The 27,217-nt window shown below is 57.2% G+C and overlaps 2 protein-coding genes across 15 annotated transcripts; one reads left to right on the forward strand and one right to left on the reverse strand.

Annotated features, from left to right (window-relative positions):
- Window positions 1-322: 322 nt before the first annotated feature.
- On the reverse strand, window positions 323-15,725 carry CCDC82 (coiled-coil domain containing 82). Of its 14 annotated transcripts, none has more exons than XM_054692961.1 (13): window positions 15,368-15,725; window positions 15,114-15,206; window positions 14,302-14,386; window positions 13,930-14,092; window positions 12,777-12,870; window positions 12,373-12,667; window positions 10,490-11,301; window positions 9,778-10,015; window positions 4,545-4,637; window positions 3,953-4,077; window positions 2,670-2,840; window positions 1,867-2,052; window positions 323-1,038 (listed from the first exon to the last, which is right to left on the reverse strand). In XM_054692961.1, the coding sequence occupies exons 7-13, from the start codon at window positions 11,285-11,287 to the stop codon at window positions 973-975; spliced, it is 1,677 nt and encodes a 558-aa protein (XP_054548936.1). In that variant the 5' UTR covers window positions 11,288-11,301; window positions 12,373-12,667; window positions 12,777-12,870; window positions 13,930-14,092; window positions 14,302-14,386; window positions 15,114-15,206; window positions 15,368-15,725; the 3' UTR covers window positions 323-972. The 14 variants fall into 14 exon arrangements, with proteins under 14 accessions (XP_054548936.1, XP_054548940.1, XP_054548939.1 ...); XM_054692965.1 differs by having other exon boundaries at window positions 12,373-12,464; window positions 12,629-12,667; window positions 15,114-15,725; XM_054692964.1 differs by having other exon boundaries at window positions 12,373-12,464; window positions 12,624-12,667; window positions 15,114-15,725.
- A 989-nt stretch (window positions 15,726-16,714) lies between these two features.
- On the forward strand, window positions 16,715-20,556 carry JRKL (JRK like). Its single transcript, XM_037504196.2, has one exon. It carries the CDS (start codon window positions 16,757-16,759, stop codon window positions 18,314-18,316), a length of 1,560 nt encoding a protein of 519 aa, XP_037360093.1. The 5' UTR covers window positions 16,715-16,756; the 3' UTR covers window positions 18,317-20,556.
- Window positions 20,557-27,217: the final 6,661 nt, after the last annotated feature.

Here is a 27,217-nt window from a genome sequence, read left to right on the forward strand (position 1 = left end):
GTCGCCTCATCGTCCCCTCGCAACTATGCTGGCGCTTGTGAAACGTGATTTCATTTCTCGTCCAACAGAGTAAGACCAGGACTGTGTGACAGATTCCCCGTTCACCCTTCAGAGGGAGTTGGGACCCCGTCTGGGCACCCCGGCCGGCGCCGCGGGAAGTCAGTGGCAGAGAAGACTGGGTAACTGCATGAGGCCTTGGTGTGGGGCAGCCGAGAGGTCCAGGCACACGGAGCCCGCGCCGCAGGATGTCGTCCTCCACGCGGGCTCGGCTCCCCCAGAGCCACCTTCAAGAATTAAAGCTACAGCACAGACGGGCCACGTGTGAGCTTTAAAAGATTTTCCTTTATTAGGGGAACATTGGGATGTGCAAAGCAGCGCAGTTACCAAAATAGGCTTCTGAAGCACTTGTGGCTGACCTGGTCTGAGGCCTCTGATTCTTCCATAAGCACTGCCACAGGCAAGTTACGGTTAAAAATAAAGTACATCTTTATGGCGACCACGGCCATAAGGCCAAAGGGCAGAGCGAAAGCTGTCCAGCAGCAAGCGCGGTGCACCCCGAGCCCTGGGGACTGGCAGCTCGGCGGCCGCGGCTGTTCTAGAAAACGCCAGACGTGACAGCACGGCTCCCTGGTGCGCATCGGGCCTGCCGGGGTGACGTCTCGGTGAAACCCCGGGACTGGGGCGGTCCACACGCAGCAGCCACCGGCATAAGGGGCCCCGGGCAAACGCAGGGGCCTGCAGAACACGCCGCCTGACTCAGGATGATTAAACGCAGCTTCTGTGCACAGCAGACAAGTTTTATTCGCCAGCAGGAGGTCGCTGGGTGGAGATGAAGATGGACGTGTTCGAGGAAGGACTCCTGCTACACGTATGCGACATTATAAACATGTCACACGACACAGACAAACGAGAACTGTGAGCTTCACGTTGAAGACGCGTATGAAATCTGCTCTAAAGGAAACGTGCCGCAATTCAGTCAAACTTCTCGTCCTGGAAGTAATCCGCAGAGTTGAGGCGGCCTTCGAGCTCAGCGTACTTCTGTGTGCGCAAGGGAAAAGCGAGTTACTTCCCAACAGCAGTGAGGGGGGACCCGGCCCTTTCCAGCCGCAGACCCTCGGTCACGGGCGTGTGAGCAAATCCCTCTCCTTAAAGCGGGGACTCAGCGTCCGCAATTCCAAATCCCCCAGAGCGCTGGGACGAGATCAAACTGGACGTTATCATTATTTCACAACTTGTTGGACATTACGGTTTTTCTGTCATCCCACTCAGAGCAGAACCACCTCGGTGACTCACCTGGCAGAACTGCGCCGAGGCCCCAGCAGGTGACACACTCTGCCAGGGATGGTCCTGCCCCGGGAGAGCAGGGCCAGTGGCCACGGGGTGGCTGGAGGCAGGGCAGGTGCCTGGGAGGTGCCCACCCTGCCGGGGTTCAGAGGCTGCCAGTGTCCTGCCAGCAGACCCTGGGGCAGTCGCTCTCCAAGCCCGGCTGATCCTGACATCGGGCACAGTGGCCCCAGGATATAGGAATCACCGTGGGTGCTGCAGCTGACCCCTCTCGGGCCTGACCCCTCTTGGGCCTGACCTTCAGTTCCAGCGGCTCAGCCGTCCTCACCAGGCTGGCTGAGCCCCCCCTCCGCGGCACCACACCCGCGCCCAGGTCACCGGCGCTCACTGAGGGGCTCGCTGGGAGGGCGCTCGCTGCAAGAGGAAAGGCCTGAGGCCGCGGTGGGGGACAGGACTGGGGCGGCTGTGAGGGCGCCCTCCCCGCGGAGCGCCAGGACCTGGGGGCAGACGCGCAGGGTCAGGGAGAACAGTGGGGGGCCCGCCTGGACAGCCTCTGCGCGCTCGGCCGGGCGCCCGCCTCACCTGTCTGATCCAGCCGCTGTCCCGGGACCGCGCGAAGATTCTCTCCACGGTTTCTTTCACCTCTTCGTCTTCGCCTCCCTCCGACCTCGCGATGGCACAGCATTCCTGGTAGAGCTTGAACTTGAAGTGTCTGAGCTTGTGGTAAACCTCGGTGCGCTCGGCGCAGACGCTGCCAACCATAAACACCTGTGCGGAGAGGGACCCCGGGGGCGAGAGTGTGGGCGGCGGCACGGACTCCAGGGTCCTCTCGCCTCCGCGGCCGGCGGCACTTGGCGGCACGCACTTTAAGGTACTTACACTGCTATTGTGTAGGCGTGCCCGGCACAGGTAGCTGACCGCCGCACAGCGTGAACCGGATTGGATACGCGCGCGGGGAAACCAAACACCCCCGCGCCCCCCCTCAGTGTGCCCTTGGCCGGGCAACGTGGCCCGAGCCCGCACTACCTCTGCGCTCCTGCGCCAGCCTCAGAAGGCTGTGCCCGCAGGAGGCTGCGCCTTTAGGAGACTGTGCCATCAGGAGGCTGCGCCTTCAGGAGGCTGTGCCTTCAGGAGGCTGTGCCGTGTCTCCCTGTCCGCTCCGCCTGCCCCTCCCTGCCTGGGCCAGCAGACACCCCACGCCCAGGAAGACTCGGCCAGGTGGTCAGGTGCGCCCCGCGGGGACCCAGAGCCTCGCCCAGCGGGGCACCCACCGCCTCCTGTTCTTCTCCTCTTCCCAGCGCTTTCTCTCCTAGTGGACACGACTCAGACTCTCCGTGGGCGCACGTGCTGACCCTCCCCAGCGCGGGGGACGGCGAGGGGCGCACCTGCGTGTCCTGCGACATGAAGTCGTCGGCGTCCATGGTCCTGGCGTTGTACAGCTGCCCCGACAGGCGCACCGAGAACCGGCAGCAGCGGTGTAGCCCGCACGCCTGGCAGTAGCGCTGCTCCGAGCCCCGCGGGCGGACGCTGACGGCCGAGTAGCTCTCCACGCGCTCCTGGGGACAAGCAGACGCCGGGTGAGCCGCGCGGGGCACATGCAGAGAACCCCAGGAAAGAGACGCAGTAACGGGAACCCCAGTAACAGGACACGCCAGGGACCAGCGGGCGGCCATCAGGAGGGACTGCGGGGCCCGCACTTCGGTCCTTTCGCCGTTTCTCCCCTTTGCTGGTCATTAGGACAGAGTGTCAGGAGCAGGGAGAAATGACAACCCCTGAAATTCACGCAGCACAACCCCTGGTATCAGGAATCACAGAGCAGACATCTGGAGGATAATGTGGAATCGGATAAATCTCACAAACCAAAAAATTGCTTTCGCCAATGGAATGAGTAGGGCCACAAAATCACAAGGTGAGACGGGCACCAGACACGGCAGATCGTGTTTTCTTTTTTTTTTTTTTAAGATTTTATTTATCTATCTATCTATTTATTTACACAAGCACTGGGTACAGTCAGAAGCGCGGGAGGGTGAGAGAATTCACCAGAGCCAGAGCGGGGAGCAGAGCAGGCAGAAGGACCGAAGGACACTGCTGAGGGGAGCAGCGGGCGGCAGGAGAGGTCTGCGCGCCATGGGGGACCCTCCTCCGGTGGCCGGGGAGCAGCCGGGGATCGAACCGGCGCTGCAGAGGCCGTGGGCAGCTGCGCCACCGGGGAGGCCGAGAGATCGTGTTTTCTGGAAACCAAGTGCCCTCGGAGGCGATGACAGCTGCTTCATAAAAGGAACCTCACACCCCACACCCCCCTCTGGAGGGCCACAGTGTTCACCCACGCGGTGACGCACCCTGTAAGGCCCTGGGCGGGGGGACACGTTCACTGAGCCCACTGTTTCTCAGACCCTTATTCTGGCACACGAGCCCCTCACCTGGACAGCCGGCCGAGTCCGACAGGCGTCCCAGTTACGCATCATTCCAGGTGCTTAATTACTGGGCAGCTGTCACCAGAGGGGTGAGCGCAACTGAACTGTCTTTGGAAGAGGTGGGCAAGAAGAGAATTACTTCACGCAGATGAACGCCAGCGAGTTAGATCTAGATCCCGCAGCTTGTCCAGACCCTGAAGGCCTGTCCCTCCCGCGCCGCCCAGCAGAGACTCGAGCACGGCTGAAGTGCGAACCTTGTACTGCTCCTTCCAGCGGCTCCTGGACACCAGGCTGTCTAGACGGGGCCGAACGAAGCGGTTATCCAAATAATCAAGGGACGTCAACATATCCTGGGCATAGGACTTTTGCCGGCTGCCATCTGTTCAGGAAAACAACAACAAAAACAATCACTTTGCTCTAAAATTTTCAAAGAATTGTGCACCTGAGGATTTCCTCCCGTGGTTTTAACAAGATGTTTGGTTGGTTGGTCAGAAGCGCTTTAAATTAAAAAAAAAAAGAGTAAAATAAAATTTAAATTAAAAAATAAAAGAGTAAAATAATATTCTGTGTTAGGAAAGGGCCGCACGAGCGTCTACTTGCTCGCTGAACTCATGTCCACTTTCCCACCTGTCTGTGCTGGCCGAGGCCCTGGGGTGTCTGCAGAGTGAGAGGCCTTCCGTGGTGACAGCTGTCACCGGGTGCACACAGCACCTTGCTGTCTTGTATACGTGACATGTTTTGCATAAGCGTGTGTGTGTGTGTGTGTGTGTGTGTGTGTGTGTAAAAGTGATGTACTTAAAAACTGGGGAATAAACACGCAACGTCCCGTTCACATCGGCGACTTACCGTACAAACTGGCCAGAAAAGACTCGTCTAAAGCGTTGATGAGGAGCGCCTTCACAACCCTTTCGAAGTGAGTGTAGTGGTCACTAAAAGAATCTGAAATTAGTTTAAAAATAAACATTAGGACGTAGCAGACAACACCATTTCCTGCCCACCGCAGCTGCCTGTCTCCCGGGCGGGGTCGACGCTGCTGGCCGGAGCGAGGGCTTCGGCGCCTGCTTCCAGAGCGGCCTGGCTCCGCTTTCCAGATGAGCAAGTTTCTAACCCAACGTTTCCATTATTTCAAATAACCTTCACTTTGCAAAATTATGAAGAGAAAACTGTTCGTCAAATACCAAGAGACACGAAATCCACGTGCTCCCGCGCACCCAGCCCGACCATCAACCCGGCGCTGGGCGCGGGCGCGACACGGCCAGAGGCAGACGGGCCGGGGCGCAGGGACGCCGGCCTCGGCTCCTCTCGGAGCCCGTTCCAGGAAAGCACGGAGACACGGCTGCCCTCGCCAGAGCCCCGGCGGCTACACACACTCCAGTTCCCGCCTGCTCCCCCAGATGGAGGCTTTCCGTGAGCCTGTCATCTTCTCTCCCAGCCACACCCGCGGCTGCGGGCCCACGAGCCCGGCCCGGTCCGCGCAGCCGCCCGCCGAGACGGGCCGGGCAACGGTCGGCCGAGTCCCCGCGACCCGCTGCCCTGGGCTCAAGACGGATGACGGCCGCGGGGGTGTTCTCCCCGCACATGCCCGCCCGGCCTGCCCGGCACCCGCGCGGGCAAAGGCGGTCGCGTGTTTCCGGAGCGCAGAGGACCCTGGCGCGGGGGAAGCGAGGCGAGCCCCGTCATCAGTGCCGCGAGCGGGCTTGCACTTTGCTTCAGTTAAAATACAAAAGACGGTATTGAACACGGAGAAGCCTTTTTACTCACACCTTAGATACAAGGAGGGTCATGGGGCTCCCTTCAGACGTCAGGGGACCTTTTTAGGCTCCACTCTCGTCTAAGAAAACACCTCACCACGTGCCGCAGGGACCAGTGACCGCAGGCGTAACGCTGGGCGGCCACGGCAGGTGATGGGCGCCGCGGCTCTGAGACTTCAGGGGCCCGAGATCACCGCGAGTTGCAGAAGAACTCCCGGGGCCACGCACGAACATATTTTTTCAGTCACCAGAACACGAGTGGAAAATGAAATAACAGACTTCAACTCTGTCCAGACCGTCGTCAGCCTCTGGACGCGGCAGTGCAGTGCTGGCACGTAACGGAATGTGTGTTAAGACGCATTGAAATGCTAGCACTTTCCAAATGTATTATGTGGAAAATGCTCTGGAAATAGCACATACTGAGAGGAAAAACACAAATGGACCCCTTGGGCACCCAAGTTTACCAAATACATGGAAAGAGCGAGGGTCTTTTCTCTGCCACACGGGCTTCGTCTTTCTTGCGTACACTGATGCCGGACGTCGCCCGCCTGCTGCAGTTTTGGGACCTGCTGGTCTCTTTCCAAGACCCTAATGGTGTTTCTTCAGGATTAGGAAGAAAAGCAAAGGACAGAGATGAGACTCATCCGGAGAGATTTCTCTGAACCAAAGCCCCCTGGCCGACGGCCCTGCCTCGGGAGCTCTCTCGGGGGGCAGAAGGCGCCTTGATCCCAGCAGGCCTGCGCGGGTGGGGTGGGGGTGGAGGAGTTTGCGTCTCGTATCTCAGATTAAAGGCAAAACACTGCGCAGGCACAGGCCGGGCACCGTGCCAAGACCTGGGTGCAGGGTTTATCTTTCTCGCCACGAGCCTGCGAAGCCCCAGCGTTACCTGTTTGCTTTCAGAGATACAGGGGCCATGCGCTCTCAGGTCACACAGCCAGCGAGGGCCACGGCCAGGGCAGGATCGGGGCCTGACTGGACCCCACAGCCGTCCGAGGCAGCCCGGGCCCGGGGCGCAGAGGGCTCCGTGCACAGCAGCCTCATTGACCCCACTATTCTCCAGAACATGGTGTTTTAAACTTGGCTGGAAACTGAGGAAACTCAGCTCTCTGAGAGCCAGGTGGCAGGGAGTGAGGCGTGACCCAGTGTCTTCCCAGCGGCACAACTGTTCTCTCCCAAAAGGTAACACTGGGTGGGTCACTGATGGCGGCAACTGAACTTGGGAGCTGGGAAATGTTTCTCCTAAATTAGAATCCTATGCTGAGAGATTGTTTGTCAGCGTTTTCATACTTTCAGGGCAGAAGGAGGCTGGGACTCTCCTAGCTTCGTCTACCAACAGCTTATAGCTTTACCGAGAAGACAGGCTTTGATGCTTCAATGTAAGAATTAACTTAGAGCAATTTTTAGAACATAATTTCTTGGCAAATTGAAAACAACATAGTTAATTCCGTTCTATTCATAAATGGCACAAACACAACATCCACCAAGTCTTAAATTATCACTCTGAACTGTGGGACTCTCCCCACTTTGCAGCTGACGTTTTGAGAGGTCTGGCCGCTCCGGACAGCTCTCGGCCCTGAACAGCTCTCGGCCCTGAACTCTCAAGGCCGCAGCCGTGGGCCCACACGCGTGGCTGCACCCCTCACCCATCCATCCAGCGCCAGCTGGACCATGCCACCCCGGCAGGCTCTGGGCACACCGAGGGAAGCCCAGCTGACCCACCACGGAGGTGGCCTCCTGAGAGCGGGATGTGACTTGGCTTTCTTGAGCCGAAGTTACGGGCAAGAGACCGACCGCCCGGGGCACAGGAAGACAAAGGCAGTTCGGGGACCTTCGGACGCCTGGACGTTGACATGGCGAGGGGGAAAGAGGCCAATTCGAAGGGGGAGGTGAGGGAGAGCCCGCCCCGGACGCTGGGGAGGGACAGCCTCCCCGGAGAGCCCAGCGCGGGGCAGCGAGCTGGAGCGAGGGAGGCCGCCCCTGACCCTAGGGAGAGCGGCTTCCCTGGACAGAAATTCCAAGGCCCTGACGCAGTGCTCGCAAGCCACGGGACACACCCCCCCCCACCCCCAGGCCGAGCTGAGCGAGCAGAGGAGCCACAGCCGGCAGGAGCCCAGACACCTGCGCGGTTGGGCTCTCACCTGCCCACCAGGGGGCGCCCGCAGCCCCCAGGGGCAATGAGGCGCGCACCTGCAGGCGGGCGTGGAGGAGACAGAGGCCACGTCCACCGCGCCCCAGGGTGAGTGGCCGCGGGCTGGCGCGAGGAGGCGCCCTCAGAGGGAGGCCAGGCTGGCTCTGAATCCAACCTCGGGCGCAGCGCCCTAAGCCAGCGGCAGCAGCAGCAGGAAGGCTGCGCTCACGGAGCACACCTGAGGGACGCATCCTCCAGGGAGCACACCCCAGTGCCCCATGGCCCGCGAGTGCAGTGACCGGGGGGAGGCCCCACGCACCCAGGGTCCCGCAGGATCCTCAGGAGCTACAACCGCTTCAATCTCTGTCAGATTTCACCCAACACGCTGCAAAACACCTGAAAATAAAACCAGCGGTTCGCGGGGTGTGCTCTGCAGCCCACGCCAGTCCCCGGCGTGGCTGGGGCCCACGAGGCAAGGCTGGGGCACGCGGGTGACTGTCTGTGGCCTTCCCTGTGCTGCCCCTTCACGGCGGCGCAACAGTGACCACGGGGAGGCCGCTGGCCCAGGCGAGGGCAGTGGCAGCACCGGCTGCTGACCCCTGTGGCCGCCACGACCCCGCGTTCCTCCAAAAGGCCACTTTCACTGGGGGCCGTGCACTAGCAGCAGGTGGTCACCTGCCTGACGACGGCCGGCCGTGGGTGAGCTGGGGTGGACGCACCGGGCACTTGCGCTCCACACAGTGTGACCCCTCGACCTGGAGAGGGGCTGGGCAGGCCTCCCTGACACGAAACACCGCTCCACTGGACAGGAGGGACCACAGACTGCCTGAGGCAAGCGCCAAGTACTTTTCGAAGAAGAACAAAGGAAACATGTCACTCCAAGTGGCCGTATTTGCTGCCAAAACGTAAGAGATTTGTAAGTAGAGATGAGGATTTGGGATGTGCTCCTGTGAGCTGGACGGCTTCCAGATCTCAGAAGGAACTTTCTGGTGAGACCCGCGTCGATATTAACACTTGGCGTTCAAAACGCTGTGTGATGAAATGCCAGCCCCTGGGGAGGTGGGCAACGCCGTGAACCGGCGGCCACCAGCAGCCCAGCGCCGCCGCATGACCAGGACGAGCAGACGCCAGCAGACGCCCCTTCAAAGGGCAGCCAGAGCCGGGCTGTGGTGTGAGCGCCCCCGGGAAGGTGGGTCAGGGGCCCCAGATCTCACCCCGCGGCTACACCGCAGGCAACTATCACCTGTGGGATTCTGGGAACATCCACAAATGTCCTGAAGACGCCTTTAAGATACTCCTCCCTTTCCAGCCCTGCCTGTGAGCGGGAGGTGTTGCCCTCGACCCCAAGCAAACCTCACAACAGGCTGACTGTGGGAGCAGTCTGCACCCAGCCGCCGTCTCTTAAGCTAGACGAGCACATCTGGCAAAATGGAAAGCAAAGTCTTCTCATGTGGGAGAAAATACACTTTTGTACAAATGTTATTTATATTAACGTGTAATGAGTTTATTAATGTCATTTAAGTCAATAAATGTATTTTAAATGTGTAGGATAAGGTAAAAGTGTCAGGCTTTTCTGCCCTCCCGCCATCAGGAGAGATGATGGATCCCTGCGGTCCTGAACGCAGGCCTGATGGCGGCACCTGGAGTGGGGTGTGGGCCTAGGTGGATGGGATTCACCTGGGCTGAGACTGGGCTTTTAAGGGCGGCGTCACGGGGACGCCAGCAGAAGCCGAGAAGCAGAAGCAGAACGGAGCAGAACCACAAGAGAAGCAGAAAAGGCCACGAGAAAACACCGGTGAGCCCAGATAGAGTGAAGACCTGCTGGGGTCTGGGAGGCCTGCCAGCCCCCCAGCACCCCTGCCTGCCGTGTACCTGGTAATCCCAATAAAAGCCCAAAAAGCCGCTGAGGGCTCCAGGACTCTCTCCTCCTTAACCGGGCCTGCTGGATCAGAAAACCTGCTCCGTGCCATTCCTGCCCCTACAAATGTCTCAGTTTTGTGTTTCTATTATGGCAAATGTTGACAGACACAATCTGAGGGGTAAATGGTTCCCAAAACCACCGCAACAAGCAAACTAACACCAGACAGACGTCACCCCCGGCCGCGAGGCCGAGCCCCTGTGAGCCCCGAGAACAGCTGGAGACTGACTCCATGTGGGATGTGCGGCCACCCACGGGGCCTTTTCTCCACACTCAACTTACAAAGAGAATTCCGTTTCACTAATTCCAGCTGTGACGTGCGCAGCGCTTCTCCCCGTGGGCCCTCACTCTGCTCATCGCCCTCCTGATCCTGCACCACGAAGTCATCGAGGATGTAATCATCTCCGCCGTCACTGCCCTCAGAGGTGTCCTGCTCCTGCTCCTGCTCCTGCTCCTCCTCATCGTCCCCGTCAATGCTGCCATCACCACCGCTGCTCGGGCAGGATTCCTCGCCAGAGTCCTGGGTAAAGGAAAACAGCCTTCAGGAGACTTTCTTTACGATGGTCAGCATGGCTGTGAAATTAAGATTAAATCCAAAAGCCAAAAAAAAAAAAAAAAACAACCAACCAACCCAGAGAAATTAATTTCCTAGTTCAAGGTTAAAGAAAGAATCTTGTCATGTTAAAGGGTGAACTTTGGAAATTAGGAAGAAAATAACACATCTTGGCACGTGCTGTAAAAAGCTTAAAATGGACTTTGAGGCTTTAAGTTGGAAGCAGGACCGCCCCAGAAGCGGCCCTTCCAACCCGGGGCCGGGAACCTCGACGGGCTGCGCCGGGACCACCGTGCGCGCTCGGCGGAGGACACGCGGCTGAGAAATCACCTCGAGGGCTGCCGAGGAGCGGAACGAACTCGCGCTTTTCCACAACCATGAAGCGCTGTGAGGGAGGACAGCGCACAGGCAGGACCCGAACCCGCGGCGCGGACCACGCACCTGGTGCTGCCCACCACGAGCCCGTGACGCCCTCCGCCGGGCCAGCGCCTCCAGCCTCCGCCGCTGCTCGAGCCTGCGCGCAGCTGCTGCCCGCCCGGGGGTGCTCTGGTCTGGGGGGCTCCGCTCCGGGGTGCTCCGCTCCGGGGTGCTCCGCCCGGGCTCCTGCGCGGGGCCCTCCTCCTCCAGCACCCTGCGGGGCCGCTTCGCCCCCGCCTTCCTCACCAGGATGTCGCTACCCTCGCTGTCCTCGCTGTCAGACATCATCGAGGACACCCGCCGCCTCCTGCCCCGCCTGACAGGCTCTTCGTCCAGGTCCTGGTCCTGGTCCCCCTCCGGGGCCAGCCCTGTGCGCTCGCGGGGGTCCTGCGCCTCGGCCTCGGGACCCGAGCGGCCTGGGGAGGTGGCGCCTTCCTGTCGGGGCTCGTCCTGCTGTGGGGGGCCAGCGTGGTGACCCGGGCCGGGCTCTCCGCTGTGTCCCTCGCTCTCGGCTGTGGTCAGTTCAAGCACCCTCTCTTCTGAGTGCCCACGGTCCAGCCCCGGGTCATGCTCCAGCGCCTCGGGAGGAGCCTTGCTGTCCACACTCTCTGCGCTGTCCACACTCTCTGCGCTGTCCACACTCTCCGCACTGTCCACACTCTCCCCGTTGTCCACACTCTCTGCGCTGCCACAGTCCTCATCACTGTCCAGGAGCTGCGAGACGCTGCTTCTCTTGGTCCGCCTCCAGTCCACGCGCGATTTCTGCTCACGCTCTTGTGCTTGAGAAGTTTTCCTTGTTTCGTATCTTCTGACAAGGACCATTTTCACTTAAGCTTCTACAAAATAAAGTTATCATGTGTATAACAATGACAAGGTTACAAAAATAAATGCATTCAGAATACCCACTATATTAGGGTTATAAAATGGGTCACACTGTAAAATCATATGCATGAAGCTGTGGAATAATAATTAAGCAATTTATAGAAATCTACAACACAATTAGATGAGCATCTACTCTGAATTATCCTGTATGTTGTGCTGGACAAGATACACTGAGAGGGCCTCCCCGGTGGCGCAGCGGTTGAGCGCTGGGTTGCGAAGCTGCCCGCAGCCTCTGCGGCGCCGGTTCGATCCCCGGCTGCTCCCCGGCCACCGGAGGAGGGTCCCGCATGGCACGCAGACCTCTCCTGCCGCCCGCTGCTCCCCTCAGCAGTGTCCTTCGGTCCTTCTGCCTGCTCTGCTCCCCGCTCTGGCTCTGGTGAATTCTCTCACCCTCCCGCGCTTCGGACTGTACCCAGTGCTTGTGTAAATAAATAAATAAATAAATCTTTAAAAAAAAAAAAAAGATACACTGAGAAATCATGGTCCTATTCTGCATATTATTAGTACCCATGTCTAGAACTGACACATCACACACTAGCCGGGATCATTCAGCATCCAGCAAGTGGCAAAGTCACTGAGATAAAAGCATAAAGAAGCAGGAAGATCAGTAGAGCAAGTGGGTCCCTGAAGCTATTACTGGAGATATGCTCTGATAGACTTCTGAAGGGGCTTTTCAGAAACATCTGGAGAGAAAAAATAAGACAGTTCCAGGAGATAAAAATGAGAGGGGCAGAACTCTGGCACTGGGAAAGATCGTGGTATGTGCCGAAAGTAAGAGTGACTGCAGAGCTGCAAAAAAGAGAGAAGAGTCGGGTGGGATGCCAGGATGATTCATTCTGGAAGCAAAGGAAGACTGAACAGAGAAATGACATGAATTATATGGTGAAGGATGATCGATTTCTATGAACAAAGTGCTACAGCAGGAGTTGACAGGCGCAAGCAATGCGCAGCTGGGAAGAATCTGCCCATCAAAAGGTCAAAGGGCTCAGCGTCAGAGACACAATAAAACCCAACAGAAAACTTACTAGCAATTCAGTAATGTCATCGGGTGGGGAAAAAGCTGTCATGGGGAGACAGAGGGCCTGGCGCTGGGAAGGAAAACAAACCCGGCGAGTTTCTGATTGAAAAAAAAAGTGAATGCCATGAACATTTCGCAGAGTGCAGTCCAGGAGCCAACAGACAAGCAACATGCCTGGGAAATCAGCGTCGCCCGCGACACTAAGTATCGTGGAGTTACTAAGGACAAGGACGGGGTCACAGTGTAAAGGAGACCGACCTCACCATACGGGAGCTGCGCTCGGCAGACAGCCGGCTCGCTCACTGCAAGAAAACCACATCGGAGGCTGATTACAGTATTGCCACCCCTGGGTTATTACTGGATTTTCTATAACCACAGTATCAACAACTATTAGCATGTGAAAATACTCACACTGCACTTGTTTATGCCTAAGAGTGGTCCAAATACCCACTTCATTAACTTGTCTCAGTGGTAAGGACTGCTGGTAGCTTGCAGAAAGGAAACCCTGTTCCAAAAGATGAAGATTAACTATCATGAAAGATGTTTTTTATTTATTTTTAAAAAAAGATTTATTTATTTATTTATACATACATACATACAAGCACTGGGTCAGTCAGAAGCGCGGGAGGGTGAGAGAATTCACCAGAGCCAGAGCGGGGAGCAGAGCAGGCAGAAGGGCCGAAGGACACTGCTGAGGGGAGCAGCGGGCGGCAGGAGAGGTCTGCGCGCCATGCGGGACCCTCCTCCGGTGGCCGGGGAGCAGCCGGGAATCGAACCGGCGTGGCAGAGGCTGCGGGCAGCTTCGCAACCCAGCGCTCAACCGCTGCACCACCGGGGAGGCCCGAAAGATGTTTTTTAAATGTGAAAATTCTGAAGGTAATTTCGAAAGCAGAATCCCATTTTTTCCCCCTGCACAATAACAGAATTATTTAAACCAAACTGATAGCATCCCAAGATGACAACTTTTTTTAAGCAAAAGGGACAGACCCCCTCATTTAATTGTACTAATTCTGATCTGTTTCTCTGGAATGTGACTGCTTCTGCAAGGGTCAGCACCTTATAGAAAATCACAACAACACTGGTACTTAAGATCACACACTGGGAGTCAGAGTGTATCACATGATTGTAGTAGCAATCAAATAAATCCCAGTCAAAAGACCAAATACTCTACTATACAAAATTACACTTGGATTGCTTTACGGGCGCTTTGGGTTAAAATCAGTCAAGATGAAAATAACGTGTGGTCAAAATTAGCTTTTGTAGAAAATCTCTATATTACTCTTCAAGGTTTTTTTGGGGGAGGGTTACACCATACTGGTTCATAACATCTCCACCAAGTTTTGTCTCCAGGTTTTAAACAGGTTATTGTTTTATTTTTTATTTTATTAAGATGAGATAAACCCGGGAGCTTATATTTTGAAGATACGACAAGCAAATTTTTTTAAGCATATATAAATCTGCACACGCCAACTGTGCACGTGCATTACACGACAGTGAATAGTAAGGATTTCTAGTAGGTGTGTCTGAATTGGGAGAAATAACGAGAAAACACCCGTGGAAATACATGACAAGGCCGCAGTAGACACGCTGAAGTGACGGAGGTCGTCGGGCTATGACAGTGAAGGCTGATGTTGTCAGTATTTACAAGCAGTTTCCTATGTGCTAAGTGATGCTCTTGCAGAACTATTCCACACCAAATGGTGATGTGCCATCCCAATGGGTGATTCCTAGGATAATGGTGGAAATGATTAAGAATCTCACACGACTGAAACATCTATGCACATAGTTAAGCTATTTTAAAAAGCCCTTCAATATACCAGTTTTTCAGGGCATTTTCCTCTATTTTTAAATTCTAATAATCATACTAAGAAGGAAGATAATATGTATCTTCATCTATAAAAATCAAAGCCAAGGGCAGAGAGTTTAAACGACTCACCGGAGATGGCAAGCGTGTCAGCGACAGCAGGGAGCAGGGTCTCCTGACCCGTCCGGGGCCTTGCAGCGCTGCCGCCGGCGTTACTCTTGCACAAGGCAGTAAAAATTATACCTTTAGAAAGTCATTGTTTTGTCCTTTATTCATGCTAAATTTTAGTTTCAGAAAATAATCATTAGAACAGTTTAGCGTGTACAAACGGGATTTTCAAATTACGTAACTAATTTCAGTGCACACGAGTTAGGCAGCAACTTCTGGAAATAATTTATCCAATAGGCAAGAAAATAATGTGCCAAAGAGATGAAAATTTGCAGACTTCCCTCGACCATCTTATTGCAGACACTTGGTCACAAAATTTAAGGGACGCCACTGAGTAAAAATTTCAGAGAAAGGTAGTTTCTGATGAGAAAAAAATTCATTTTAGAAAACTGCAGTACTGAACGTTTGGGGCCACACATTTTAGTCAATAAAATCGTTTCATTTCACCAAAGGCCAAATTTTCAGGGTCTCTCTCACTCTTCAAATTTGCCATGAATGTCAATAATGCTAAAAACCCCGTCACGGAAAAAGAAGGGAACTGGAACACAGCTGGTTCCTCCTTTTAAACTGCAGGTACCAGGTACTGTCACTGAGGTGACCGGGGAGGAGGCACGGCCACCCCCGGACAAGGTGAGGGAAACCAGGAGGTGAAGCGAGGCTGGTGCCAGGGGCGCGCGGTCCCTAGAATTCCCCCCAAAAAGAATCCGCGCAAAGGGCGTGAGTCCACCGAGGCTGCGCATCAACCCGAGGAGGCCGGGCCCGGCTCAGGGTCTCACCTGGAGGCAGGAGCAGGAGAGTCCAAGCGCAAAGCACCAAGGCGCGGGGAGGGTCAGCACCTCAGCATCTCCAGGGGCGCGCGCCGAGGTCTACTGGGGAGTGTGAATTAGGGGTGCGCGCCCCGCCGTGCCTCGCTCGCCCTCCAGCCAAGGGCGCTGGGGAGGCCACTGACTGCCCCGGGGAGGAACCCCGTCCTGGGGCGTCGGGGCTGATGCGCCCTCGAGGGGGATCATTCCAGGGACCACCTGCTCACCTGCCCCGCGGGCAGCGCAGGCGGCGGCGCGGAGAGGACGGCTTGAAGGCAGCGGAGCCCCAACAGTTCCTAGAAATGCGCCACCCAGGGGTGCGGCCGCGTCTGCCAACCTCGCCCCTCCCTGCGCCCCGTTATGTCACGATCTGGCAGGAAACCGCAGGCGACCTGAGAAGCGGGTGGTCCAGAGGCACCTGCGCCCCACCCGCCTCTGCTCCCCAGGAGCTCACAATCCGGGGAGGGGCTTGGGGGCGCCCCCGCAAGCCACCTCGACTCAGACTTCGGGGGACAGGGGCGGACTCGGACACAGCCCGGTCCCGCCGCCATGAACGGGCGGGCCCGGCAGGAACAGGAACCAGGGGCGTCGGCCGCCCCACTAGCCCAGGCGCGCGGGGCTCCAGCCTCCGCCACCAGAGCCGCGCCCGGATCTCGCGCACCACGCAGCGGGTGGGGAACCGGGCCGGGGAGCGGGGCGCCGCGGGGGCGAGCGGGGGGCGCGGCCTCCAGGCTCGGGGAGCCGCCGGCCCATCGGGCACCCGCGGGGGCTGGGCTGGGGTAGTCCCCGCCCGCGCTCACCTGCCCGCGCCCCCGCCCGCGCTCACCTCCCGCGCCCCGCCCGCGCTCACCTGCCCGCGCCCAGCTCCCCGCGCCCCCGCCCGTGCCCAGGTCCCCGCGCCCCGCCCGCGTCGCCTCCCGCGCCCCGCCCGCGCCCACCTGCCCGCGCCCCCGCCCAACTCCCCGCGCCCCGCCCGCGCTCACCTGCCCGCGCCCCCGCCCGCGCCCACCTGCCCGCGCCCCCGCCCAGCTCCCCGCGCCCCGCCCGCGCTCACCTCCCGCGCCCGCCCGCGCGCGCAGGTGCGCCCGCCCCTTCCGCGGGAAGTCCCGCCTGGCCGCGGGCGGGGCGCTTCCGGGCGCGGGGAGGAGCGCGGCGGCCCCGGGGCGGGGAGCGCGGCGGGTCCGGTTCCGACCCAGGTGGGCGCGGGGCCGGCGGGCGCGGGGGGCCGGCGGGCGCGCGGGGCCGGGGCCGGCGGCGGGGGGCCGGGCGGGGCCGCTCCCGATCCCGCGCTTCCGCCCGCGCCGAACTTCGGGGTGTGGCGGGGCCGGCGGGGCGCCCGGGCGGGGCGCGGAGCGGCGGGCGCCGCGGGCTGCGGTTTCGGTCCGGGCCGGTGAGGCGCGTGCTGGGCGCGGTGACCGCGGGGCCGGGCAGCCCCCGACGCCCCTCGAAGTTAAAGGCCCGGCCCCAAACTTCCTCCCCTGCGCCCTGGCCCTGCCGGCCCCCCGCCCGCGCGCGCAGCCGGCCACGGGGTCGGGGCCGCGGGGGAGGCCGGGCGGGCGGGCGCGGGGCGTCCTGCGGGGCGCGGGCCGAGCCCCCTGCCCCGCGCGAGCGCCAGCATGTCGGGGAAGCGCAAGCGAGTGGTGCTGACCATCAAAGACAAGCTGGACATCATCAAGAAACTCGAGGACGGAGGCTCCTCCAAGCAGCTGGCCGGCCTCTACGGCATCGGGGAGACCACCGTGCGCGACATCAGGAAGAACAAGGAGAAGATCATCACCTACGCCAGCAGCTCCGACTCCACCAGCCTGCTGGCCAAGAGGAAGTCCATGAAGCCGTCCATGTACGAGGAGCTGGACAGGGCCATGCTGGAGTGGTTCAACCAGCAGCGCGCCAGGGGCAACCCGGTGTCCGGGCCCCTGTGCGCCAAGAGAGCCGAGTTCTTCTTCTACGCGCTGGGCATGGACGGCGACTTCAACCCCTCGGCCGGCTGGCTCACGCGCTTCAAGCAGCGGCACAGCATCCGCGAGATCAACATCCGCAACGAGCGCCTCAACGGGGACGAGGCGGCCGTCGAGGAGTTCTGCGGCCACCTGCGGGACTTCATCGAGAGGGAGAACCTGCAGCCCGAGCAAATCTACAACGCCGACGAGACCGGCCTCTTCTGGAAGTGCCTGCCCGCCAAGGGCAAGTGCGCCGCGTCGGGGCGCGCGTGGGCCGAGGAGCGCGTCACGGTCCTGTGCTGCGCCAACGCCACGGGGCTGCACAAGCTGAAGCTGTGCGTCGTGGGGAAGGCGCGGAAGCCGCGCTCCTTCAAGGCCGCGGACACCGCCAACCTGCCGGTGTCCTACTTCAGCCAAAAAGGGGCGTGGATGGACCTCTCCATCTTCCGGCAGTGGTTTGATAAGATTTTTGTGCCGCAAGTCCGCGAGCACCTGAGGTCCAAAGGCCTGCAGGAGAAGGCCGTGCTCCTGCTGGATAACTCGCCGACGCACCCCAATGAGAACGTGCTGCGCTCGGACGACGGCCAGATATTCGCCAAGTACCTGCCCCCGCACGTGGCCTCCCTGATCCAGCCCTCGGACCAGGGCGTCGTAGCCGCCATGAAGAGGAACTACCGGGCCGGGCTTCTCCAGAACAACCTGGACGAAGGGAATGACCTGAAGTCCTTCTGGAAGAAGCTCACTCTGCTCGACGCACTTTATGAAGTCGCGGTGGCCTGGAGTCGGGTCCCGCCGGCCGCCATCAGCAGGGCGTGGAAGAAGATCCTCCCGGCCCTCGAGGAGAAGGAGGGCCTGGACTTGGACGGAGAAGAGATTTCGGTGGCCACAGTGGCCAGCATTTTACAGCACACCAAAGGACTGGAGCACGTGAGCGCCGAGCACCTTGAAAAGTGGCTGGAGGTGGACAGCACCGAGCCAGGCTACGAAGTCTTAACGGACAGCGAAATCATCCGGAGGGCCCAAGGCCAGACAGATGAGTCCAGCGAAAACGAGGAGGAGGAGATAGAACTGATTCCAGAGCGACATATTAACCACGCAGCCGCTCTGCAGTGGACCCAGAACTTGCTGGATTACCTCGAGCAGCAAGGCGACATGATTCTGCCCGACAGGCTGGTGATCCGGAAGCTTCGGGCCACCATCAGGAACAAACAAAAGGTGGCAAGCTCGAGTGAATAGTGATCCGGAAGCTTCGGGCCACCATCAGGAACAAACAGAAGGTGGCAAGCTCGAGTGAATAGCGGCACCTCGCCGTCAGCACCGTGGGGAGCGCTGTTGTTAAGGCCGGTCTCTGCCAGGGGGCTTAATTTTCTGTGTTCTGAATTCTCAGCTGTGGCTTGTGAAGCGCAGGCTCAGAAATGTGTCTGACGTGGTTGACATTGTGTTGGCGTCACCCGTGTTCCCTTGTCTGTGCAGACACTCGGAGCTGATCGTGGATACAGAACCAGGCCCCCACCTGCCCTGCCTCCCGGCGGCCCGCCCTGGCCGGCAGAAGTCACAGGTGGCGGTGAAAGATGCGGCACTTTCCCGAAACTTGTGTGATTTGTGGGGGCAGCCACCATGACCTCTTCTTGTGCCGGCCCTTGGCTAGCAGTTGTGTGTGTGTCTGTGCTGATGGGGCGAGAAATTCCTGTGATTTCAGGGTGATTTGTAATCTGTCAAATAATGAGAAACTGGATCATGAACTGGGAAAGTAACTTGGAAATCGTCCTCTGTTCTCTTCTATGTGGATGGCAAGAAGGAGCATTTCGGAGCAATGAAGGCCATAGGGTGTGGTTGTTAAATTAATGAGGAGATTTGGGAAGCAGCTATATTACAGGTGTCCTGCTCCATCAGTAGGAGACGAGGAATTGGGAATCTTGGGAACTCTCGGTTACTAATACAAAGGGAATAACCAGGCTTGCTTTATTTGGGTCTTTTATTATATTTGGGGTTGGGTAACCATATAGGTTTATTATTTATTCATCTAATTACAGCCTAGGTTTTGTAATGTTCTATGTGATGATGTGAGCCCCCGCCTGAGGCAAGGGGACTCCTGGGGATTGGAATGTTATTTTTTTACTGTATATTTGAAAATGTGTATAATTTGAAAAAGTTTGTCATAACCCCCCCCCTTTTCTTTGATTAGAAAAGAAGAAATGAATAAAGCTTTTATTGTTTCAAAGAAGCCATAGGTGGTGACCTGTCTCGTGAAGAAAGCAGAATGAATTATGGAAATTGCCAGATTCTAAGGAATTTCACCCTCGCTTTGACACTTGTCAAAAAGATGTTATTTCCTCAAGAGATCATTAAGTCAGAGTTTTTATATATTTGTTATTCAAGACATTGTAAGGGCTTTGTGTGAATAGGAATTTGTGATTCCAACGCACAGTATGTCCACCTGCTTGTGTTTTGGTCCTCGATTAAAACAGAGTTGTTCTCCCTCAGTTGTTTTTTAAAAGGTCTAAGTTTTCCGTTGAAAAAGTTTGCATTTTCTAGTGCCTTCCTTAGAGTTGTAACACTTCAAAGCTATGACTAGCTTGCCAGGACTCCCGTTACCTTCATGACATGTCTGCGTTTAAGAAAAGACAGACCAGCGAGGACAACTGTTTAGAAACTCGACTTGCACCAGTTGTCTCAATGCACAGGGGAAAAACCATCAGAAGTGAGTGGACACTGGCTCAGACAATTACGTATTCTGCTATCCATTCGATCGTAGATAACATAATTTTTCATTTTTCTAAAACACAAGTTTGTGCTGGAAGGCTTGGAATTTCGGTGGCTCTCCTAAGGGGCCTTGTCAGTGGATGTCCCCGCGTCGCCGCCCCCCGGTGGCCGCCTGGCATTACTGCTCTGCTGTGTGGTTTGAGTCTTGCCTCTTAGTAAAAGGTTCATTTGTGGCCTCGAGTGTGAATCTTGTGACTTTCTCTGGCCCGTGAGAGACAGGTCTTCCTGCTTTATACCCGTTTGCTCTTCTGGAAGCCGCCAGCACTGGTGGGCCAGCACTTCTGTTCTGGACCCTTCCGTTCTTCAACATACCTATAAAGGCCGCCAGGTCCCGACTATGAGGGTAAGCGCGGTTAGGGATTAAGTGGACCCCTGAGTCTCACTTCCCGCACTTAGCTGCTCAAGATCTTTGGCTCCAGGTAAGAATTTAAACCCCGGTTTTATCTTCCCCAGCCGAGGCTGGCTTCTTACACTCACCTTTCAGCTCTCGTCCCTTGCCACCACGCCCCCCACGCCACCGCCTGGAGTTGGCATCAGATTCCGCAGGTAAAGAGCTCAGTCCCAACAATGGCAGCCCCGCCTCACCCAGGCTGAGGTGCCGGTGGGTTCCCTGTGCTGCTGACCTCTAATTACAAATTGGGGGTTCCAACAATACCCTTCACTGCCCCCCACTTCAGGATGCCAGTTCCGAGTCCCCCTTCTCTGCACTTCTGTCCAGCTGGCCCTAGGTCACGAGCTGCGACGGCCGCCTGCTTGGGGAGTGAGTCCGCTGCAGTGGCCCACACAACTCGGAGGAACAGGAGGCCGGTTTGTTACACGAGGGTGTAGCTCAGGTGCTGGGGTAAGGTGTGGGGGGAGGTGACAGCGTCCTGCCCTCAGGTGCAGGCACTGCCCCCCCTGGCCGCTCCCAAGGCCGTCCAGGGTGTTGTAGGGGCTTCATGGCAGGGAAATGGTTGGCTCCATCCTTGGCCTGCGGTGACAGGCTCAGTCTCCTGCCTTGGGAGGCCCCGGGGTGAGGGGTGTGTGGGGGGTTGGTCTGAAACTTCCATCTTCTAATCACAAGGTTGGCTCTTGCAGAAGCCAATCCCCACCCAAGTGTCTCCCCCAAATCACCTCTAGATGAGCAAAGACTCCTTCACCCCAACCGCCAAGAGTTTCAGAAGCTGTTCCAGACTCTGAACCAAAACCAATCCGATTTTTTTTTTTTTTTGGTAAATATTTTACTCGACTAAAGTTTAACTCCAGAACCGCTTTCATTATTACAGGACTGTAACAGCCCCCCTGGGGCCTGTTTGGGGTGGACAGGTGGGGGCGGGAACGCTCGACACACTCTCCAGTGGGGGCGGGGCGCCGCGGCCGGTCATCACGGGCCCCGGCGCGCGGCTCTGCCCGACCCCCGGGTGCGGGTGCTGGGGGCTCCCACCCCCACCCTGCCTCGCCCCACACCCCCGCGCGGGCCCTGGCGCCTGTTCTCGCAGCCGCACGACCTCGGTCCTGCTCTGGCCCCGGCGGAGTCCGTGGGGGTCACTGAGGGGGGACCGGCGCCTCGTCCAGGAGGGGGACACACCTGCGCGGGGCAGGGCCGCGCCGCCCGGCTGTGCGCGTGCGCCGGACACACCTGCGCGCCTCCCCCTCCCCCGCGGGGCTCCGGCCCCCCCCACCCCGCGCGCACCTGCTCGCCGGCCTGGGCCTCGTGTGCTCCGGCCGCGTCCACGCGGGGCCGGGCCGAGGGCGCAGGTGGGGCGTGGGCGGCGCCCCGGGCGGAGTCGCGGGTCCCGGCCCAGGGGGACCCACGGGGCGTCACGGGCTGCCCGCGCGGGGCGGGGAGCTCCCCCCACCCCCCGAGGGTCCGCAGCTCGCGCCTCCCTCCCCGGCCCCAGGGCGGCTGCCCGGATGGTCACCGCGGGGCCTCTGCGCTCCCGGCCACCGGCCCCTCCCCTGGGCCCGGGGCTCCCGCTAGACACGGCGAGTCCCGCGCCCGCGGCCCCAGGTCCAGGCCCGCGGGCCCTGCCCCTGCCCAGCCTGGCGGAGCCCGCGCGGGCCGCTCTGCTTCTGCATAGGAGCTTGGCGGTGGGGAGGGCCTCGGGGTGGGCCTCGGGGTGGGCCTGGGGATGGAGCTCAGGGTGGACCTTGGGGTGGGCCTCGGGGTGGGCCTTGGCGCCTGGCGCCTCGGGAGGGAGCTTCGACAACGGGCGCCTGTTGTTCTTCGAGCCCGTTGCTGGACTGGAGGCTGACCTGCAGGCGATGCAGAAGTTATGAAGTTGCTTTTTTTTTTTAAAGATTTATTTATTTACTTATACAAGAACCAGGGTACAGTCAGACGCGCGGGAGGGTGAGAGGATTCACCAGAGCCAGAGCGGGGAGCAGAACAGGCAGAGGGACCGAAGACCCTGCTGAGGGGAGCAGCGGGCGGCAGGAGAGGTCTGCGCGCCATGTGGGACCCTCGCCGGCTGGTCAGGATCAAACCGGCGCTGCAGAGGCTGTGGGCAGCTTCACAGCGCAGCGCGCAACCGCCTGCCCCCCGGCAAGGCCCTATGAAGTTGCTTTTTACAGTGTATTTGGGCAGGGGTCAGGGGTCGATGTCAAGGGACCTAGAATTGTCTGCCACCCTTAGATTCAGTCACTCGAAAAATCGTGGGGCTTGGCTGAGTGGGTAGGGTTGTGGGGGTGCAGAAATGGAAAGGAGGGCCCCCTAGGAACGCAGGGCACAGATTTTGAGTAATAATTAGCCCTTTGTGGAACAAAAATCGATAATGTAGTCCGTGCACACCGCGCGGGCTGGGGGCGCTGGGCGTGTGCTGAGGCTTGGGGGGCTCCACCGGCGCGAGGGTGAGGGATGGACATGAGGCAGCTGCGAGGCGCAGCGCGGGGAGCCCGGGTTCCGGGCTTGGGTGCTCCTCATCCCTCCCGACCTCCCGGCGGCCAGGGGCCACGCGCGCCTGTGAACTGCCCCCAGCCCTGGCCCTCGCCAGCCTCACTCCCCTGCGCGTGGCCCGCGAGCTGCCCTGCCCGGCCGCCCTGCGCTCCCTCCTGCTGTGGCCGCCGGCTCTGCCGCTTCATTCCCTGGAGCACGCTTTCCTCAGAGTTTCTGCTCCTCCGGGAGGTTCCCTCCCTGACGGGAGGGCGGCTGAGCCGCGTCTGTTAAGAGGACACGCGTGTGTGTGTTATGCACGTGGTGGCTGTGCGTGTGCGGGCAGGGGAGGCCTCGCGCTCCCGCCCCGGGGCAGAGGCCTGTCTGGGGCCGCGGGTGATCTGCGCCTCTCTCCTGCGTGGGGATCACAGCGTCAGCTGTTCAGAGGCTTCAAGACCAGAACGAGCCGCACCTGTGAACGGGTGTGGAGGTTTGTGTGCTCTCGGGAGGAAGGCTTGGGGGGCGGGAAGGCTCCAGAACGGGAGGACGAGGGTCTGGCCAGAGGAGGGGCCGCGGAAGCCCAGGTTTGCCGCCCCAGGTGCTCACCTGAGTCCACGCGCGGTTGGGCTCCCCGCGCCACGTCCAGAGCTCTCGGCTGCTTTCTCCCCGCATTCTGCACAGTGGGGGGCCCACGTAGTCACAGTGTAAACAGAGGCCCTTCTCCCCCCTTTTCCATATCATTCCGTGATGCGTGTGGCGTCTCAACCTGAACACGTCTCCGGAAGGGGAGACGAGGTCGCTCCGTGCACCTGAAGGTAGGAAGAGAAAGACCAGCGGGTGGAAAGCGCCTTCCAGAGATGCGGACCTGCGGTTGTAGGGAATGAATACATTCAAGGGATCAGAGAGGAGAAACCTGGGCAAGGAACCTCAAATCTATTCCCACGTGAGAGTCTCTGCACAATCACGCCCTTCCCGAAGAGGGAAGTTGAAAGCGCATTTACCAGACACACGTCACGCCAACGAGGGCAGATTTGCTTTTAAAACTTACTTAAAAGCTGTCGTATTGGGGTGATTTCAAGTTGACTGAGAGCAGGTGTGTGCTTTTAGCTACGGCTGAAACACAGCTCAGCTCTGCTGCGGATCCGTCTGCACGGGTAGCATTTTGACAGAAGATGGAGGTGACTGGTTTGATGTGGTTCTGGGTGAAGAGGATAAATGGTTCCGACCAGCCCAGCATCTCGTCTGTTCCCCCTTTATACCTGGTGTTCTTTCTCTCTGGCAGAGTCACGTCTTGTTGTCTGTGGCCTGGACCTCCGTGCCCTGCCTCTGGCGCTTGGATGTCCGTGGGCTCCTAGGAAAGCGAGGACACACCCCGCGTGGCCGGCGGGCATAATAAATCCACCCAAGTAACAGCAGCCAACTGACCGTACCCGCGCGACCCCTCGGGTCTGTGGGACTGTGGGACTGTGCACGTCCCATTCTGCACGAGAGACTAGTATGTGATGAGACTTTTCTGGATTAAGTGACACAAAGGAAACTCTGTGGCGGACATGGCATGAGGCGCCGTGCAAACCGGAGTCAAGGGTCTGCATTTGCTCATGGAATTAGCACCACGATTATTTTCTATTTTCATTGAAGTGTTTGGGACTGGCTCATTTTAATTGTATTACGGCTATTTTAACAGATGAAATAAGATTGATGCAATATGGAAAATCAATTATCCATGAAATAATTTTAGAGACGATTTTGTACCTTCATTAGTAGAATCTACTTTTTTCTCTCCTTCATGGGGAACATCGTTTCCATATTAACAGTAAGGCGTCTCTCAGAGGAACGTCCACCCCCTTTTTATTCGAGGACTTGTCAGCTCCTTCGGGTGACGATGAAATTTTGTCATTTATTCTTTGGCTCATTCATTCTTCTCAAATATTTATCTGTCTACAAACATTTCCCTGCTCTGTAACCAAACATTTAAATAATTACCCTCCAAATTCATCTCACAGATTTGTGGGATCATGAACTTGAAATTAAATCCCTAGATATTTTGTATGTTAGGAAAATGACTCTTGCATTTAGGTTGCTATTGTACTTTAGAAATCGATGAGAGGATGAAAATATTTTTACGGAAATATAATCTTGAGTTTTTTTTTTAAAACAGGTTCTTTTTTTTTTAAGAATATAATTTCTTTTTATTTTATTTTATTTATTTATACAAGCACTGAGTACAGTCAGAAGTGCAGGAGAGTGAGAGGATTCACCAGAGCCAGAGCAGGGAGCAGAGCAGGCAGAAGGACCGAAGGACACTGCTGAGGGGAGCAGCGGGCGGCAGGAGAGGTCTGCGCGCCATGTGGGACCCTCACCCGTGGCTGGGGATGAACCAGCCCTACAGAGGTTGTGGGCAGCTTTGCAGCCCAGTGCTCAACTGCTGTGCCACGAGGGAGGCCCGATCTTGATGAGTTTTAAGCATATAAATTGGTTCCTAAAACCAGACTTAGTTGAGGTTATTACTTAGAAATGCTTATGACATATAATTCCACCCACTGATTTCTATAAACATATGATACAAATAACCTTTTCGTTGACATACATTTGAGATATTAATATTCCACACCCAGGCATTATATTACCTAGATGCAACTGTGGACTTGCACAAAGAAAAAATTCAACTGCAAGTATACCCTAAAATATTACAATTTTTAAAACAGGAGCTTTATCTCAGGTGACTTCATAAAAATCTCTTCCAAGGTAATGAGTGTTTTATTGAGTTGCAAGAATGCCTGGTCTTCAGCGAGTATCTTTTGTTTTTACAGTCATCCCGATAGGAGCTTTAGCATTAATCATACATCCCACAGCTGAACAGAGATGCCTTCTAATCAGGCCGCTGCCATCATTCTTGCTTAACTAGCTGGAATATATGAGTTTAGTCTAATTAGGATAATTAGCTAAATCTGATTTGGGCTGACAACATGTCCGGCAGGTATTCTGCACAGGAAATTAGTTTCCAAGGTTTCCAATATTTCAGATTAGTTTATGACAACATGCAAAGGTACAAAACATTTGTCTCAATCACCAGCCACAAAAAAGAAGCTTCAAAATAAAAGCAAAAATGGGACATTTGTTTTCTATTTACCAGATTAGGGCAATGTCTCATCTCTCAGCACTTCATAGAACTATAAAAAAAGGGCTAAAAATTCCAATCCCGAATACCTGAAAACTTCCATTATTTAATGGACCAGAGTTTATTAAAGATGACTGGGGTGTCCTTTTGTCCAAATAGGCTCCAAAAGAGAGTGGCAGGCCGTGGAATAATGAATCACGTCATAGCCAATAGGTAATGCAGTGCGCGTCCCCGGGCAGCGCCGAGTGAGCATTTGCAGAAAACGTGTCTGTGCCACACTCTCGGAATTCTGCAAGAGGCACTCCTGGCCCGTGGCGACACGTAAGTTATTTTATTTCCCTGTGGTTCAGCTAACACCGGGGAGTGAGCTGTGGCTCGGTGAAAGAATTGACTCGGTGCCCAGACTGTCTCCAGATATAATAAACTGGATCCAGAAAAGTAGGGTTTTCTGTCTAGCTGGAATTAGGAGCCAGTTTGGGAAAGCGGGGGGCTCAGTCACCATACTGGGTGCTAACTGTGGCACCCTTTTCCCTGACTGCTTCACATCAACACTGTGGAGCGAGCCCTGGCCGAAGACCAATCAGCCAGTGACCTGTGCCCCCAGCGGCTAGTCCCTTCGCTTTTGCACGTCTGGTGATGCTTTGAATGCGAGCCTTTGATTTGATTTCTCGTGTCCAAGAACCACACTTTGCCCTCAAAATATACCCTGTTATAGAGTCTTAAGAATAAGACAAGTCCAGAAAGAATTAGACAGCAGACATAATGGGACTGGTAACCTGCCTCTGTTCCCACGGCCTTTGGCACTGAATTCCACAGGGATTTCCGTGACTTCAGCACTGGGGACAACAACCTCTTTCACTGGAGTCAGGCGGCTCTGGAGGGGGCTTGCCAACAGGCTTAGGAAAAGCCATCACTTGTGCTTCGATTGGGGATTCTGAGCTGGGCGCCGTAATCAGGGGGTTGCAAGCCTGGAACACTGATGTCACTTTTTTTTTTTTATAAAATTAAAAAAAATTATGCATACAAGAGCTGGGGTGCAGGCCAGAGGTGTGGGGGTGAGAGGATGCACCAGAGACAGAGTGGGGAGCAGAACAGGCAAATCTACTGAAATCCACTGCTGAGGGGAGCAGCGGGGAGACAGGAGAGGTCTGCTGCGCCCTGTGGGTAGCTCCCTGGCTGGGATGGAGCTCGTGCTGCAGAGGCTGCAGGCAGCTTCAAAGTGCTGCATCTAAACCCCTTGAGCCACCAGGGAGGCCCCCGCTGATGTCATTTGTTATGGTTTTCCGGTTTTGAGCCAGAGGAGTGCTCGGGGAAGTCGCAGAAATCCCAGTGGCCTCCCTCAGTGTCCCACAGCGCGGATCTGGCTCGTCTTGCTGGCTTCCCTCCTCAGACTTCTCTTTCTCTA

This window comes from Talpa occidentalis, unplaced genomic scaffold (genome assembly GCF_014898055.3).
Source record: "Talpa occidentalis isolate TD23 unplaced genomic scaffold, MPIMG_talOcc4v2.1 talOcc4.12, whole genome shotgun sequence".
In the NCBI taxonomy this organism is placed as follows: Eukaryota; Metazoa; Chordata; class Mammalia; order Eulipotyphla; family Talpidae; genus Talpa; species Talpa occidentalis.

Excerpts from the sequence above, each read along its gene's own strand:
- JRKL (XM_037504196.2), top strand. The coding sequence starts at position 16,757 with ATGTCGGGGAAGCGCAAGCGAGTGGTGCTGACCATCAAAGACAAGCTG.
- CCDC82 (XM_054692961.1), bottom strand. The coding sequence starts at position 11,287 with ATGGTCCTTGTCAGAAGATACGAAACAAGGAAAACTTCTCAAGCACAA. Across the intron at positions 10,016-10,489 it reads CTCGTGGTGGGCAGCACCAG|GACTCTGGCGAGGAATCCTG; the intron begins GTGCGTGGTCCG and ends TCCTTTACCCAG. Across the intron at positions 2,053-2,669 it reads TCATGTCGCAGGACACGCAG|GTGTTTATGGTTGGCAGCGT; the intron begins GTGCGCCCCTCG and ends CTCTCCGCACAG.